This window comes from Electrophorus electricus, chromosome 4, assembly GCF_041902795.1.
Source record: "Electrophorus electricus isolate QZ-2024a chromosome 4, ASM4190279v1, whole genome shotgun sequence".
Taxonomy (NCBI): Eukaryota; Metazoa; Chordata; class Actinopteri; order Gymnotiformes; family Gymnotidae; genus Electrophorus; species Electrophorus electricus.
Window position 1 is genome coordinate 34,355,873 of NC_137500.1, and position 16,892 is coordinate 34,372,764.

Consider the following 16,892-nt stretch of genomic DNA (forward strand, 5'->3'; position numbering starts at 1 on the left):
CAAATGGTCTCACTTCACGGGATAATCGAGATCAACTCAGTAGTTAAGCAAAACAAAAAAAGAAGCATGTTTAACTTTAACATGCAGACCTCTCTCACACAAGCTGGCCTAACATGGCAGAATGTTTCTAGGTTACAAACAGCAACTGAATGTGACTAAAACGACTAACAGGGAGCGATGAACATCCATCTACTGTTCTACTTGGCAGTTCTGTGACTGTCAGTTGCAGCAAGTCCTGATTGAGCCTTAAAAAATGTTGCAATACTAAATTTTTGTAGGATGCTTGCAGTTCATCTTGAGAAATAGATGTTTCTGGGGAAATTTACACACTTGTATAACAAAAGAGAACATGGAGCTTGGAAATTCTCAGTTTTTCAGAGAAATGTTTTTCCATGTTGATGTTTTGCCTCAACCTGAAAAATTGGGGATGCATTTGTAACATTGATTGAGACCATGGTGTGGAAATTGAAGATAAAGTGTGACACTGTGTGTGTGCAATGAGTATTACGTTAGCCTATACACTATAAAATGGCTTTATATATACCTGGTTCTAGTTAGAAATCAGAAACTTGGCTCGATTAGAAGAAAATAGTACAGGGCTAGGCTTCCTCTAGCTCTCGGAAAGCACTGGATTTACACTTAGGAAAAACTGGTTATAATCCTGCTGTTGTTTGGGGGGTTTTTTTTTGGGGGGGGGGGGGGGGGGGGGGCGGGGCCGGTTAGGAATAGGGAGTCAATATCTCTGGCTCTACTCAGTAGTGCGAACGCATTACAGTTCAGATGAGTGGGAGGAATCGACTGGGCTTAATGCGCTGTACCAGTATTCGGATTATTGTCTGATAGTGTGTAACGGATGGGAGCGAGGAATCAATCCGACGGGTTCAGAACGGTGAAAGTCTGGTGTACGGATGCCAATTCCCATAATAAGGCATATCCTCATTAAGCAGGAAAATAACATTAAAAAAAAAAAAGATTTAATCCATTATCACCCTGTTCCAACAAAACACGTCCAATCTGCCAAGAGTTGACATGCTTAAAAAAATCTGTGCGGACCTACATATGAAAATGTATTTCTAACATGTTGATCAATCGCAAAGTGCAACCCATCAAGCGAGGGGACGGGTTTAAGTGAACGGGAAAACGCAAGTCTCCCATTCATCCATATGAGAAGGAAAATGGCATTTTTGAGAACTCAACAAAAAATTATCTGAAAAAAGGGTGCGCTGACACTTTTAATATAAACTTTTCAATTTAAAAAGCCACCACTCAATCATAAGAGTGACATACATTTACCTTCATCATTCACATTTATATCATCGATAAAACATAACACTCCAGGTACTTTAACAAGTGAGGTCGTGCTGCATCCGAACTTTACTAAGGTGTCTACTGCTGGCAGGTGTTCCCAACGAAAGGAGCGCTCTCCCCACGCACAGGCGAACATCTGTCGCGCCAGATCGCTTAAAGGGATCCCGTCCGATCTTTTGACTTAACGCTCTTATAAGTCTATTACACAATGCTCTCGTTTAATTGCACAACGTTCAGAGTCCATGTCTAAGTGCTAGCCGAACAATAAAACGCCAGTGGATTTGCCCTTATGTCTATTTTGGTCAACGAGTTCACGCATTCGAAGGAAGATCAAGTCAGTGTACAGTAAACCAGGCATCACATCTTACCAATTAATAGAGATGCATCATATATAATCTCCTAAATGAAGCTCCAACCCAAAATGACTATAATAAACTTATTTCCAAATCAGACGGAAAAGTAGCGAAGCGCCTCTTACCCGCACTGAGCGGAGCGAGCGTGAATAACAGCAGCGTGGCTTCAGCGGTAGTGCACCTGCGACCAGGCATGTCCGGGGCAACATGTGAGTTCACCTCGCAGCTGAACGAATCTACCCTGCCTTTTCAAAGAAAATCCCATCGCCTTTTCCCCTCGTTATTTCCACAGCCCCGTTTCGCATTGCTCCACTCTAAATAATTGGAGAGCTACTGAATACGCAACAGGGGATTCGCTCCGCCTCCGATGGCCGGATTAGCATAGTATCCTACCGATAAACACACGAGCAGAGGGAGGTGGACCCGAACTATAGTATACACTGCTGGCCTTCACTGAAAACGCCAGGTGTGTTTGTTAGGGATTCAAAAGTAGACATTTGAAGATGAGTTTGTACCTGTGACTTGGACTTCAAGACCAAGTACTGTGCTGAGCCAGGAATATGGCTGTCATCACTGACCCAAGCGTTAACAAATGACGGTTTGGTAGATGGACACTGTACGTATATGCATGCATGCACGCACACACTACAAAGAACACCTACTCAACACAAAAACAGATCCGTCATTTGAAATAACTGTGGTTTGAAGAATAATTAGTGTTACAAGCATGAGTGTCCTGAGCATAGAAAAGTGAGTGTGGCCTGTACATGAGCATAAAGGAATCAGGTCAAGGGTCAAAGACCAGCAGCCAAACATGGCCACAGCCACATCCCCTGCACTCAGAACAATAACAACCTTACATTCAAGCACAGAGTGGGTGGCTGTCACTTGGCTTTGGTCCGAGTTAAGAGCAACATGAACACCATATTGAAGCTGAACAACAGAGAGAAAATTAAAACAGAAACTAACATAACATGGTCTAAACCCATAATTGTAAGCTTGTTCTATATTTAAAATGAAATTTTCTTTTGAAGAGCTGTAAGAGAACCAGCCCTGTGTTCTTGCAGTAAAGTTTGGGCCAAAAACTACACAGGAGCCTCAAAAGCACTTTCAGAGTGGGATAGTGGTCCAGGCCATTCCTGTTTTAAACTCTGCTTCTAAAACTCAACCTAAATGATGGAGCACAGCTGGTTATTCTGTAATGCGCTTGGTGTAGATCACAAGAGCATCTTGTGACATAGGAAAGAAACATGCAGAAGAGCTTGTCTTAATCACTCAGTTTCAGGCAAACTGGTGTCCAGGTAATAGTACAGTGCTGCTAAATGCTTCTAATAAGAGAAAACATATGCATTAGCTCTAGGCTGAGGCTATTAATGTTAATGGTGTTTTTGAAACGCAAACAGAGGTGTAAAAGCAAATGGCTCAGATTTATCCAGAAGCAAATTTGTTTACCAGTTCCCACAGACCTTGAAATGTTTGATTTGTTAAATAGTTTAAGCAAAATGTGAGGCCAGGCAACGGGTCCCTCAATTTAAGATGACGCGTAGCTAAAATATAGCTAAAAATATCATACACACATGAACAAAATATTGATGCCATACTCAAAAGAACATCTTTTAAACTGTATTCACACAACAGATTTTTTAATATGTGAATACAAATGTGAAGCATCAGAATCATGAACATGTGCATTACCGACAGATGTAGCCATATTTGAAGAGCACCCATTCGTAGAAAAACATCTGACCCCGTCTTGCAGATTTCTCCTTTGAAACATATGAAAGATTCAGCCCTTTCTCTCACAGGAAGCTGCCCGGGAGCTTGTGGAGTATCGTGTCATCTCAAAGCAATACTGCAACTTGCTACTTGCTGGTCTTCCTCTAAGAGCCATCAGACCTCTACAACTTGTCCAGAAGGCAGCAGCATGATTAGTCTTCAGTCTTCTGAAGTTCACACGTCACTCTGCTGCGTTACCTTCATTGTCTTCCGGTAGCTGCCCGCATCCGATTTAAAATCTTGATACAAATCCTCCATACATGCAGTCAATGGTCAAAGCCCAAACTGTACCATGAGTACGGCTCGGCTTGAAGCGCCATTTTTCAAGACTCATGGAAGACAAGCATTGAGACCATCCTCCTGGTTCCCAGATGGCAGGACTAACTTCCACTGGCTGGCCGGACAGCAGAGTCCCTTAAAACGCAGACTGAAGGCTTATCTATTTGTGGAATATTTAGAATGACCATTGATCCTGAACTCTTTGGGTAACCGAAGCTCTAGCATGTATAGCTATTGCAATTATCGTGGTCTGAGTTTTTACTTGTTTTGCACTTCTAGGCATCAGCATTGGTCCCTGTATTTCAACTGTATTCTAGCTCAATGGCATGTTGAATTCCACCTTACCATACTGGCTAGGATCTGTTCTATGAATAAACGACAAAGCACTTTTAAGGCGCTCTGGATAATCGCATCTGCTAAATGCCTGCAATGTAAATGTGAAAACATCTCTTGGCTGTGTGAGCACAGCCACATTGCTGCATGTCTAAAATCCTTTTGCAGACATAAATCTATCATCTTAATACAAGGACAGTACACTGCTTTGGCTTCCATTCATTCGCACAAGTAAGCTGATGCAAAGCAATGACACATTTTGCTATAAATGATGCTTTTGCTGTTTTTTGGTGGAAAAGTTTCATAATGCCAAACATACCTATACTCAGAGGCTGTCTATTGGCTGTCTATTGGCTGTCTATTGGCTGTCTATTGGCTGTCTATTGGCTGTCTATTGGCTGTCTAATCTATACATATAACTGACAAGATTTTACACAAGACGTCTATGGAAGATTTCATGCTGTTATGTATTTGTGCATAAACTTGTCAGGTTATCTTAATGCAGTTTTATCAGTAGTGAGAATTCATGGAAAAGTTTGCTGTTTATCTTGTCGATGAGGCGGTCCATTTCTTAAATTCTGGCCTTAATTAAAAACAACACATTCAATTTAAAATAGTAAATAATATAAAACATTAAAATAACCCAAAACATTTACTTCAGTTGTGCAGGCAGTGCACACATTTCGACATGCAGGGCTTGCAGACGTTGCTTAGTTTGAGTTAAGAATGTTCTAGTATTTTTTATTATTATTTCCTTTAGCATTTGTACTCAAAGCTTATGAAACAAACAAAAAGAAAAAAAAAGCTAAATGCTCAATGATACAAAAAAGGTGACATGTTAAAAGATCTCAGGCAGAACAATAAAAAAGTTGCCATCGCACCATTCGTTAAATAAATTACAGCTTGAACGCCAGGACTGCAGAGATGCTTTCCAATTCTATTTTAACGGCAGTGCAAAAGTAAACAAAAGAGGCAGTAAAATCTATTTTTGTTTTTACTCTCCGATTATGGATGAGGATATGGCGCTAGTGAAATATAAAATATAGCCATTTTTGGCAAACTGTCAACCGTTTTCTTATCCCTCCAAATTCTTCTGTACTAGTTCAAGTAAGGAATGCCAAAGACTACCAGTGCAATAAACGAAAAATAAGCATAGACTGTGTTGCTAAGTGAGACATTTCCCAGGCAGTTCTAAAAATCAAAGCTGCATTAGAAGTAAACCACAGCTCTAAAGCGACTTCCTCCAAGGTTCAGCTACTGTAACAGTCTCTTCTTTGAAGGACATGACTACACACAAAAGCTATGTCTTAAAATAGGTCACATATCAAATACTATTTGTAGTCATTTTAAATGCCCAAGATGCCATCTTTGGATGCCAAAACATGTCCCACCGTGTGTGTTTAAAATAAATACATTGTGTCTCTAGGAGAGCACATTGCCCGAGCAGTCTTTATGTCTCTTCCCTCTTCTCTGTCCTGGTGACCTGTCCGCTGGACACGATAAAGGCCTTTTGAAGTTCTTCCGTATGGAAGCAGCTCAAATATCTGCTTTTATTTTGTCCAGCGAGTTGTCGATTTTTGTCAGAGTCTTTTTAATGCGCAGTGCCGTGAGCCTGGCGGATGGGTTCTGGTACCAGCACTCCTTCATCAGTTTGGCAATGGACGTTAAAGTCTGCGAAGTGGCAAAACAATGGAAATCATACATCAGTGCATTAGCAGTGAGAGCTGTTAACTCTACTAATCCCAGCACAGGGTACAATTAAGAAATGGGCAGCAAGGCACAGTCTGTGCTCTGATTAAGGACCTCCCACCAACAAAGGGCCAGCAATTCGATTAAAAATCGTTAGCCGCTTGCTGGAACACATTCACTACTGATTTGGGATTGTTACCCATGCTGAATTAAAACAGTTACCTATTGCTTGGCTACAGAGTTCCCCTTCCCATTACCATGCTGGTGAGCAGAATAGGAGATTTTATTAAAACGTGTACTCACAGAGTCGGAGAACCATCTGTTGGGGATGTTGGGTCTCTGCTGGTCTATGCACACCACCTTTTTCATGTCCTCGAAGCTAGGGTCACTAGGCACTACGTCATGGAACGGAGGTTTGTAGTCCTCTACGATACCTGCAGTGTCATGTACAAAACAATGAAACAAACAAACAGCGAGTCATTGTCTTCCAATTATCACATTTGGGATCCAAGTTCTCCAAATAAAAAAAATATCCTGGAGTAATTAACCATGCTGAGAATGACCAGTATGATTAATGTGTGGGAGGTGGCTCCTGCAGTGGAAAGACAGAGTCAAAGTGCCCCAGGTCAACCTTCACTGTCAACGGACCCTATAAATAGAAGGCTAAGTCTATTTAGATACAGGAGAAAGACCAGCGTCCATTTCAGATCGTACACTCTGCAGGAGGGGGCTGGAGCAGGCGATGACATGCGTCACTGAAAAGAACATTCCAGGGGGTGAATCTAGCCTGATCTATGGCATGGCTTCAGCCATTACCAACAATTCAATCTACGTGTTGGTACGGAATACTTAAACACACACGCACACATTGGGTCTCGTGGTCAATGGTGAGGACGACATCATGTCAATATGTGCTGTGCGGCTGTTTCTGATCAACTTTCTGCAGGCTCCAAGTTCCTGTTTTGCTTCTGATAAATTCTCTGCATGCTCCAAACCCCAGAAACGGGTATCTGACAGTTCTGTTTCAGCTGAGTAGTTTGTACTTTGGATGAGTCACTAAATGGATAATGCGGTTCGTATGAACACATGCTGCTAGGCACAGGGTGCGGAGTGCACACGTGTGAAAGGAACAGAAAAGCATGACTGCAAACCAACGTGCGGCACAGAGCAGTGCATAAATGAGTCAGTCAGTCTTATACCGTGGCTGGGGAGAAATAACGGATTTTGAAAGTGCTTAAACTCTATTTTTATAAAGTGCTTAGCATTGCACAAGCAATGTAAATAGATTAGCAAACTGAATAAACCAATTCAGAACAGATTCTGTAAAATGCTGCTGTAGCACACCGTAGTTATATCTGCAGTAAGTCAAGCATTTAAAGGTGGATATGAAGCACTAGATTTAGCTAGCATAATGTACAAGATGAATTCTCACTTGTAATAAACTGTATAGGTTTAGCACAGTCAATGAAACTGGAATAAAACCATAAGCAATCAAAATTAGGAAGTGTCTTGGAAAGCGTACATTAGTTTACATTAGCCAACATTAGCCAACTAAAGATTTCCAGTCTTATACTGGCATAGTTGGCTATGGGTGCACGGAGCAACCTCGCCAGAAACAAAGTAGAAGAGTTGGCAACAGAAGCTGAGATTTTTGCTAGCGATCCATGGTGTTGATCCCATTTCCTTAACCAAATCGATTAATAAACGCTAAAATGTCAAGATACTGTATGTGTCAGATTATTCCAGTTATATGTGTCATTTGTGTAAGCATACATGCAGGAATTTAGATTTCATAAGGTCCTTCAAAAATAAAGATCTTGCAAATTCATCCAGTTTAGTGACCAGCAGAACATTATACTCCATGAGATCCAAAATGAATATGTTAATCAGAAATATAATGATTTTTATGGAAACCTGACTAACATTCATTACCAAGCTCATTAATTCCATGTTTTAATCTTTTTGCCACAGCAATGGCCAGAACCTTGCTATCACTGTTTAATAATGGCACTGGACACCAACCATCACAAGAAGCCATGGGTCTTTGTATGGCTTAGGAGTTAACCTTGCCTTGTTTTCCTGATGTGGAAAGCCATTGTTTTAAAGCCACTTCATATACTGCCAGTGGGAAAAGAGATTTTTCCTTATAAAATTCAGAGGAGAAACCACCACATCCTGGTGCTTTACTGGTTTTCGTATTTTTAACTTCTTTTATAATTTCATTAGAACTTCTGGGAACATGCATTATTAAAATCATCTGGGAGCACCTGCTTCCCTCGCTCCAAGAGCCTCCTCTCTTCCCTGCCCTCCATTCCTCCGCTCACATTTAGGGAAACAAGGCGGACTGCGAGGACATAGGAATTGAGGTGGCAGCAGTTACCATCGTGGGATGAGCCCTAGTACACTGAAAAGGAGAGTCAAGAATGACACCTTATGGATAACTGAAGGGACTCGCGGTAGGACTGCACGGGGTTTAGGTTCTGCTAGCTACATATCAAGTAGTTAGTTCTCCAAATAAGATGTTCACTAATGTGTCTGATCAATAAATAGAAACTACTGAGGTCAGATGGTACAAGCTGTGCACTGTAACATGATTAGCTAGCCAAGTTAACTTGCATTGGGACAGAGAAGATTTCCCCCCTTACTGCAAGAAGGTTTTTGGTTTTGACTTTATCAAACATCTGTGTATATGCAGCATTATTGTGTAAGGCTAAAAGTGGAATAACGTTTTGACACGTATCCATACAAGATCTTGAGAATCTTTCATTCATTGAATTAGCTGAAATGGGATTAACACTGGAACAATGGCACAAACCTCCACTGCCGTTGCAAACATGACTGTGCTGCCATCTTTGTTTACCAACTTTGAAAGGGGCTCCTGAAGCTCTGCTCTAGCTGCTGAAGGGACCGAGTTTGCACAGGGAGAGCAAGGATACTTCCAAGACGTGCCTCTCACAGCAGACCTGCCCTCTCCACACCTCGGAGGTCCACGGTTCCTCTGGTCCGAAACCCTTTCGCTCCTACTCAACCGAATGAGCCATTGGGATTCTTAGACTCTCCTCAAAACACCTTTCAGATCCAACTTCTGCCATAATGTAACTGAAGCAACAAGCAGGTTTCTCTCAAAATTGAATGCAAGTAACCAGAACTGCTGTCTTCCTGCAGGTCCCTTTCCAACTAACCAATCTCATGCTATCACGAAAGCATGAGCTAGTACCAAAAAAAAACCCACAAAAAAACCCCCCCATCATAACGTGATCAGTTTATATCTAAAATTCTCTCAAAATAAATTCCAAACAAGTTTGCACAAAACTCATCAAAATTAAGGGTGTTTCATGTCCACTTTAAATGTTGTTCTGTGGATCGGTGGACACGCAAAAACTGCCATAATTATTTGAAGATCAACTCAATTTTTGGCTTTAACCCTATACAGGCCCTGGTTTCATGACCTATGACCTCCTGGCAAAGAGTGATGGCAATACACAATCACCGGCTCTTAGATGTCGGAAGAAATACTGAGATTACGGAATTTCGCGGGATCCCATTTCCTTGAGCGAAGCCAATGCTTACAGTTCTGAGTAGCCGACCATGCACATTCAGATCTCAACTGGATGACTGTGGATAGACGGAAGAGGGAATAAAAAGCAAGCCCAACTGACCATTGCTGACCGTTCGCCTGGCTATCTCCCACAGTACCAGGCCGAAGGCCCAGATGTCCACTCTCTTGTACGACTCGAAGCAGTCCACCTGAATGGAGTCGTCCAGCACCTCAGGAGCCATGTAGCGCTTGGTGCCCACTTTAGGGTTATTGCCTACGTCCAGCTCGTTAGTGTCCTGGTAATGCATCACGGCAAGGCCTGGGAAGTCCAAGAGCACACACGCCCCCACACACACACGCCCCCACACACACACGCCCCCACACACACACGCCCCCACACACACACGCCCCCACACACACACACGCCCCCACACACACACACGCCCCCACACACACACACACGCCCCCACACACACACACACGCCCCCACACACACACACACGCCCCCACACACACACACACGCCCCCACACACACACACACGCCCCCACACACACACACACGCCCCCACACACACACACGCCCCCACACACACACACGCCCCCACACACACACACGCCCCCACACACACACACGCCCCCACACACACACACGCCCCCACACACACACGCCCCCACACACACACGCCCCCACACACACACGCCCCCACACACACACGCCCCCACACACACACGCCCCCACACACACACGCCCCCACACACGCCCCCACACACGCGTCAGGGAGGATCAGGAACTGTGGACAGCATCTTAGAATGCATTAACAAAGGGCACATTTTAGCAGTGTTTATTGGAATGAAGCCATTCTATAGTTCCGATGCACCGACTGGGCATTTTTATTCTTGGCTTCTAAAAGCATTATATCTACAGAAATCTGTTTAACAAAACCAAACGCAATGTGCTCAACACCGTGCAGCAAATATGAACAAAATATCAGAATCTCCCTTTTGGCAATATTTTTTTTAACATTTCCTTTCAAACTCTTTGTTTGTGTTGTGTTGGGGGAGAGGGGACATTTTCCATCCTGTTTCTGACCTCACGCAAGTGAAGCTTACCATTATTTGTGGCAGACTGAGGACATTAATGGATTTTTCATTAAGGTTTCCGAGTGACACTGTGCTGAATTTCCCCCCCATCTAACGAGCGCCTGATGTTCCATGTTCTGAACAACCCAAACAGGCTGACTGTCTGAGCGCAGGGGCTTTAGTGCAGTTGCTCTGCACCGGGGACCTACTCACTCTGTCCACGCGGGTGGCTGCTCCACTGGCTATTATTAGCTGGTTTACTGGTCACCATGACAAATGCAACTTGTTAATAGAGGAGAGGGAAGAAAAACACTTCACAAGGCCAGAGAAAGTGTGACCTTCCTTAAAATACCTTTCAAAAGCAACGAAAACATCTGTGTGCCCTGCTGCTTGGTCTGTAATGCAGCATGGTGCGGCATGTACAGGGCTTGCTGAGAGCGCCTCTGTGCATGCATGGGCCGGACCGTTGACATGCTAAAGCGGACCCGGCGCTCGCACTGGTGCTGACGGCCCGTTTCACACTGATGGGGATCCCTTTCATCTGCTTGGCTGACCAGCCTGCAAGAGATCAAAACTGATCTCCACTGACACTGAAGGACAGACAGCCTGAATTTTCTTCCCCACACTGACATCTCACTATGCACCAGCTACGCACGCTGTCGCTCTCTCTGACATATACACACACATTTTTTCTCAAAGTAGAGCAGTTTTAGCACTAGCTGTCACTTATGTAGTCCCATACATTTTAAACAGAGCTTTACTCATACATTGATTTGAGAACAGTTCACCTAAAATCATATCTCCTAAAACACTGCATATAAATACTTGTCCTGAGAGTAATCACTGGTCAAATTAGTGCAGCCTCTACCCTGTCCTGGGTGCAGTCTAGACCTTAAGAAGCTGCACAACCTGAATCTTGGTGTTAACATAAGTGTAAGGAGTCCCAACTAAAGCTTAAACCTTGACCTGATCCTCTCCCTCTGGAACAGAAATAGGTTAGCATGCTAAATCTCGGAGCCAAAGTCCAACAACACAGCTTGATATCAAAAATAAGGGTAAACTATTAGTAAAGTGCCAAAACTAAAGGCTTCTCAGTGCACAAGGCTTCAAAAACAGCTGTTTTAACAGCTGCCAATCCAAAGCAGTAGAGGTTCCTACTCCACTGTTTGCAAACAATGTAAACACCGGTTGGGTTTTTAGGTCACTGATGGTTGTGCATTCACAGCTGTGTGTGTCAATGGTGAGAGCTGCTTAATGGTTTCCGGAACTCTCTGGGTGTGAAAGCATCGAGTGTGGCTCTGAAGGCCAGGCCGTAGCCTCTGGTCTGTCCTCACCGAGGTCCGCGATGCAGCACTGGCCGTTCTTATTCACCAGGATGTTCTTGCTTTTCAGGTCTCGGTGGGCGATGGCAGGTTTGCCTTGGGTGCCGAAGATCTCCACGTGCAGGTGCGCCAAGCCACTGGCGATGGACAGCGCCATCCGCAGGCAAGACGGTGCATCCAGCGTGCTGAGCTGCAAGTAGTCATAAAGGGAGCCCATCTCGTGGTAGTGGGTGATTAGCCAGAGCTGAGTGCTGGAGTTGCGGGAGGTCATGTCCGACGCGATAAAGCCTAGAAGAGGTAAAGGACGGAGAGAGAACAAAAGAGAAACCAGAAAAACAGAGTTAGACAAAGGGAGAGAAATTGAGATCCAGTGAGACACAGTGAGAGAGTGAGTCAGAGATATGGTTAGAGATATTCTAAGAATTATATTGGAAGGCTATTTATGAATCCTTCTCTGTAAACTCACATTTTATAAATTGCCGTGCTGATAATTTAAATTCTGTGATGATCTTACAAGATCTGAAGAGGTAGACAGAGCCAAAATCTTCTCGTGTAATGGCGTTAGGGACCTGAAGAGGCGCACATACCCAGAATGTTCTCGTGCCTCAGGAGCACCGTGTTGTAGATCTCTGTCTCACGGAACCAAGACTTCTCGTCTCGTGATGAGAAGATTTTCACAGCCACGTTCTCACCCTGCCACTGGCCTCTCCACACCTCGCCATAGCGCCCTTTCCCTGAGAGAGCACACGCGCGCACACACACGTATTTGAATCACAAAAGGAATCACTGAAACCAGCAAGCCAATATTTTAATGTTATGATAAAGAATTTTAAACAGAGCAACCAGCAGTAAGAACAGTACCAGTGTCTCCTGTCAGTAAAACAAAGGCTGGCCCTTACTTCGCCATACTGCTGGTCCTGCTATCCCTGCCTTTAACCAAACAGCTCTTCCCAAACATTCAAAGGAAATAAGTATTAAATTAAAATAAACTATTTGACCCCATTTTAGTAAAAACAGTTTGCTCCCTTTTAAGAAGCAAGATGATACTTTATAAGCAATAGGACACCATTTACTGTATACGTTAATCTGTAATCCGTTCATTGTGCGGTTAGAAAAAAAGTTGCTGTGTAAGACATGTGTTGGCAACGAACAGCCTGTCTCCCTTTCCTGGAGAGCTCAGTGTGTTTAAAGGGCCCCTATCATGGAATAAAGAGTTTGTCCTCACATTAATGAAATAAAGGACTGTGATTAATATCTAAATATTTTTACATTTTCAAAACACACAGTTCACTCGCCCAGACCATACAGTCCATATGTCGAATCTAAGTGGCATTTTATTTATTTTACATTTCTCTCATGTCACAAGACCAAACTTATTTACATATCTCCACCTTTTCAGTATAGACCAGCTTAGCCCCACCCATTTACCTAGTTCTCATGTCTTTCAGCTCTGGCTGTTTTTTGAACAGCAGCCAGTCAGAACAGAGCTCATTTCTCTTGTAAACATCTTAAAATCACCGTAACAGAAACAGCCTGTTTAACTCCAAGTGATGAAGAGTAGTTCAAGAATAGTCATGTAAAATGACTTGTGACTGTGTGGCTTTATTTTCCAAAAATCAGCACTGTAAGTGGACCTCAAAGAAAAATATAAATGAAAAATGTTGGATATAGTCTGGAATTTTATGCGTGTCTGTGGTCACACACTCCTTCAGAGTTTGAAGAAATGGACTGCAGGTCAAATCTTATCTTAAAGAAATGAAACAAATACTAAACAACTAATGAGAACCCATGTCTACAACTGATCAACATCAAGACAAGACAGCCTGCCCCAAAAAGTCATTAATTACTGCTTAAGAATCAAATAAGCTTGTTGAATTAGATTTAACTAATTGGTAAAAAGATTCTCCCACAGTCATACACACTCCCCCTCTATGTTTTTCACACAATAACAGAGAACATTTAGATGGTTCAGTGTGGAAACGTGTCTAAAGCTTCTCAAGGATGTGAGAAACAGAACCAGAAACGCCAATGACAGCATTTCTCAAGTGCCCAAACAACAGATGTGTGCATCCCCACTAAACAATCTGAACGCAAACGCAGCACACACACGCACATGATACCCACCTACACACTCGTTTAGGGTGATCTGTCTGGCTACCGTCCTCTGGACCAAAAAGGGCAGTCCTGAACCACTGCCCGATGTGCAAGAGTGGTCCAACAGGTCCTGGGGGGTGTAAAACACGAGCAGAAAACCTCTAAATAAAAAGTTCATATGGGAGAACGGTTAGATGACCTCTGACATAAAAGACGACAAACACACAACAGGAGGGCCCTCTGCTGGACCATCTACACCAGTAAAAGTAGTTTAGTGAGGCCTCAATTGTGCAACAGGGAAATCGCTCAGCCTGAACTTAAAAAGGCTCGTTTAAGGCAGGTGTAAAGCTGACTCCACCCATAGCCTTTTAGCCCACCAAGCCTCACTTTCTTGTATTATTACCTCATGTATGATGTTTGTAGTGTTGTAACACTCCTAAATGATATAGCATGTCCATGAACAACTGTTTTACTTAACATTTCACATGGAGTCGGTTTAAGGTAAATCAGTCTTGTCCCTTTAATAAAATAAATAAATAAATAAAAAAAAACTGCGATAATTCTAAAGCTTCTTGAACTTGACGGACATACATTTCTCTCAATATACCAATAACATGCTTATATTTCAGGACAAAGTGCAAACAATTTAAAATTCTCTTGGAATGAAATTGGAGTGGCAGGACTCATTCACAGAGTATTTACACAGTGTATGGAGCCCGATTAGATTTTCCACATCATCCTTCTTATTCATAATCCTCACACAAAAGTCATTTTCAATAGCCTGCTGCAATACCCTGACACCACCACCGGATGGAGACATCAAGCAACCACAGACATCCTACACTGCTCTCCACACATACCAGTGTGTGTGTGTGTGTGTGTGTGTGTGTGGGGGGGGGGGGTAACCACAAACAGATGTTTGCTGCATGAAGTATGGAGATTTGGAGGAGAGGAGTGTCAGCAAGAGCTCCCAAACGTTGCTCAAGATGTATGATGGTTCTAGAAGGTTCTGAAAGCTGTGTGGATTTGAATTTTTACAAAATCATAGTCACAGCCCAGATAATTTCTTCACGTGTTCCTCAGACAGCCTGCCTCAACTGTTCCTAATAATGCCTCTCTCCCCTCCTCCCCCTGTGCTGGGAAGCGCTTTGTAATTATACACAGGCAAACATTCGGCCTCACAGATTTTGGCCTCAGTTGCCAAGCACTGCACACAGCTCTTTGAAAACAACTTGAAATAGATCCAACATCAGCAACTCAAACACACCCCGCGATCTTGCAGGGGAGTGCCAGGAGCACCCGGTGAACGGGCCTCCACCGGGCCCTGGCCGGATTACGGAACGGGACCGCACGGGTCTGGAGGCAGGCTCCAGAGAGGGGAAGAGAGTGTGTTAGCGTCACCAGACAAACAGCAGGAGCCTGAAGGCCCGCCATTCAAATGAGGAGCAAACTGAGACAGAACACAGGCAGTGAGACTTACAGGGAAAAAATAGACAAGCGTGAGAGAGACCAAGGAGACCAAGAGTGAGGCAGAGAGAGGGTTAAATGGAATTTAAAAGGAGTGGCTGCGTCATCAAGGCCAATGCTTAATGCAAGAAAAAAAAAAGAATTTAAATGAATGAAATCCATATAAGATGGGAAAACTGAGCTGTAATTTAAAAGTAGTATCATAATAAATAATGAGTAGTAATAATAATGATAAATGTTTCAAAAGATGGAAAAAAAAACTGTTATACTGTTATAATGTTTGGAACAATAAATAAGAATAAGAAAAGTCTAAGCATGTATTGCTTTGTTGCAACACTTAAGACATCAGTTTCTGAAGAACACCTCTGAGAACAGAAAACAAACAGCAAGCTGCAACTAAGGGGACCAAGCACTTTTGCATTGACATGTTTAATGCGGCTCACCGCAAGAGTGCTTTCCCCAACATTGGACGCAATAAGCCCGTCGATGGTGCCATACTCGGCATCGCGAGCCGTCAGACGCTCCATCTGGTTGTGGTGAATACGGCGAAAGACCAAGATGGCCCCCATGGAAAGGAAGATGAGCACAATCACTGGAGCCACGATCACGATGGCCAAAGTTGTCACACTGTAGTTAGGGCCTTCCACCACTGAGAGAGAGATGGAGATAGATAGAGAGAGAGAGAAAAACGGGTAATTAGAGAGGCAGTTCCATTTAATGTTATATGACGGTGTCATAAATAGTTATTTTCTGAGTTGATGGTTGGTATATAAAAGGATTTAACAGATTGCTGTATTATTGCACATGGGAGAAGGAAGGAGGTTCATAAACATATATTCATTTTCAACACACAAAGCCTTAGTGTACTTTGTTGTTTGAGGACACACCCACCCACCCACACCTGCAGTGAAATTTGGGGACTTGCTAGGAGATGCAGTGATAATTAGGCATGCATGAGCCCTGGCAGAACACCACACACTGCAGATAACACTGCACCATGCACAAAGACACCCCCCCCCCACCAAAAAAATAGACAGACACACATCTTCCTTTCCAATACAGAAACTCTATGCAGCAAGAGAACACACACCGGTGGCCCGTGGAGATCCACACACAGGCACTGTGCTTCTGGGGTTAACACTGGGTGGAGTAAAGGCTCAGCGCGGACTCAGAGCAGAGCCAAGAGAAAAGCTGAGCGGAGGCTGCATGGGAGCCGAAGAGGCCCATGGAGAGCCCAGCTAAACTTTAAGGACTTGGGCGGAACATGAGCCAAGTTGTCCAAGTGATGGCTCAGTCTGGGGGGGGAGGGGTCCAGTACAGGCCACGCCGCAGATCCACACATTCATCCGCCGGACGGCAGGCTGAGCTTTTTTCTAGTCACTCGCACTCAAGACATGCCTGGGGGTTGGTTTGTTTGTTTTCAGGGGTCTGGTCAATTACGCGCACGCGCACACGCACACGCGCACGCACACGCACGCACACAGAGAGAGAGAGAGAGAAAGACAGAGACAGAGAGAGAGAAAACAGCTCTTCCCATATTCTGCGCTTTCCCCCCCTCACTCTGCACAGATCAGTTATTACTTTTACTCCCACCCATCTTCCGAACTAGTGTGACGGCGACCATCTCTGTTTAAAGGTCAAACAGAGCAGGA

General features: G+C 43.7%; 2 protein-coding genes across 8 annotated transcripts in view; both read right to left on the bottom strand.

The window, feature by feature from the left end:
• acvr1c (activin A receptor type 1C) overlaps positions 1-2,472 on the bottom strand; it is a 30,802-nt gene extending 28,330 nt beyond the window's left edge. For 2 of the 4 annotated variants that reach the window (XM_081713443.1, XM_027005713.3), the window contains exon 1: positions 1,787-2,472. In XM_081713443.1, the coding sequence (XP_081569569.1) occupies positions 1,787-1,856 (70 nt within the window). In that variant the 5' untranslated portion in view covers positions 1,857-2,472. The remainder of the gene's footprint in view (positions 1-1,786) is intronic. The other 2 variants (XM_027005715.3, XM_027005714.3) reach the window with 1 other exon arrangement.
• Positions 2,473-3,287: 815 nt separating this feature from the next.
• LOC113574636 (activin receptor type-1) overlaps positions 3,288-16,892 on the bottom strand; it is a 32,605-nt gene continuing 19,000 nt past the window's right edge. For all 4 annotated transcript variants that reach the window (XM_027005687.3, XM_081713441.1, XM_081713440.1 and 1 more), the window contains exons 6-12: positions 15,684-15,889; positions 13,804-13,903; positions 12,267-12,413; positions 11,692-11,967; positions 9,398-9,595; positions 6,042-6,172; positions 3,288-5,720 (exon numbers count right to left, since the gene is read on the bottom strand). In XM_027005687.3, the coding sequence (XP_026861488.2) occupies positions 5,586-5,720; positions 6,042-6,172; positions 9,398-9,595; positions 11,692-11,967; positions 12,267-12,413; positions 13,804-13,903; positions 15,684-15,889 (1,193 nt within the window). In that variant the 3' untranslated portion in view covers positions 3,288-5,585. The remainder of the gene's footprint in view (positions 5,721-6,041; positions 6,173-9,397; positions 9,596-11,691; positions 11,968-12,266; positions 12,414-13,803; positions 13,904-15,683; positions 15,890-16,892) is intronic.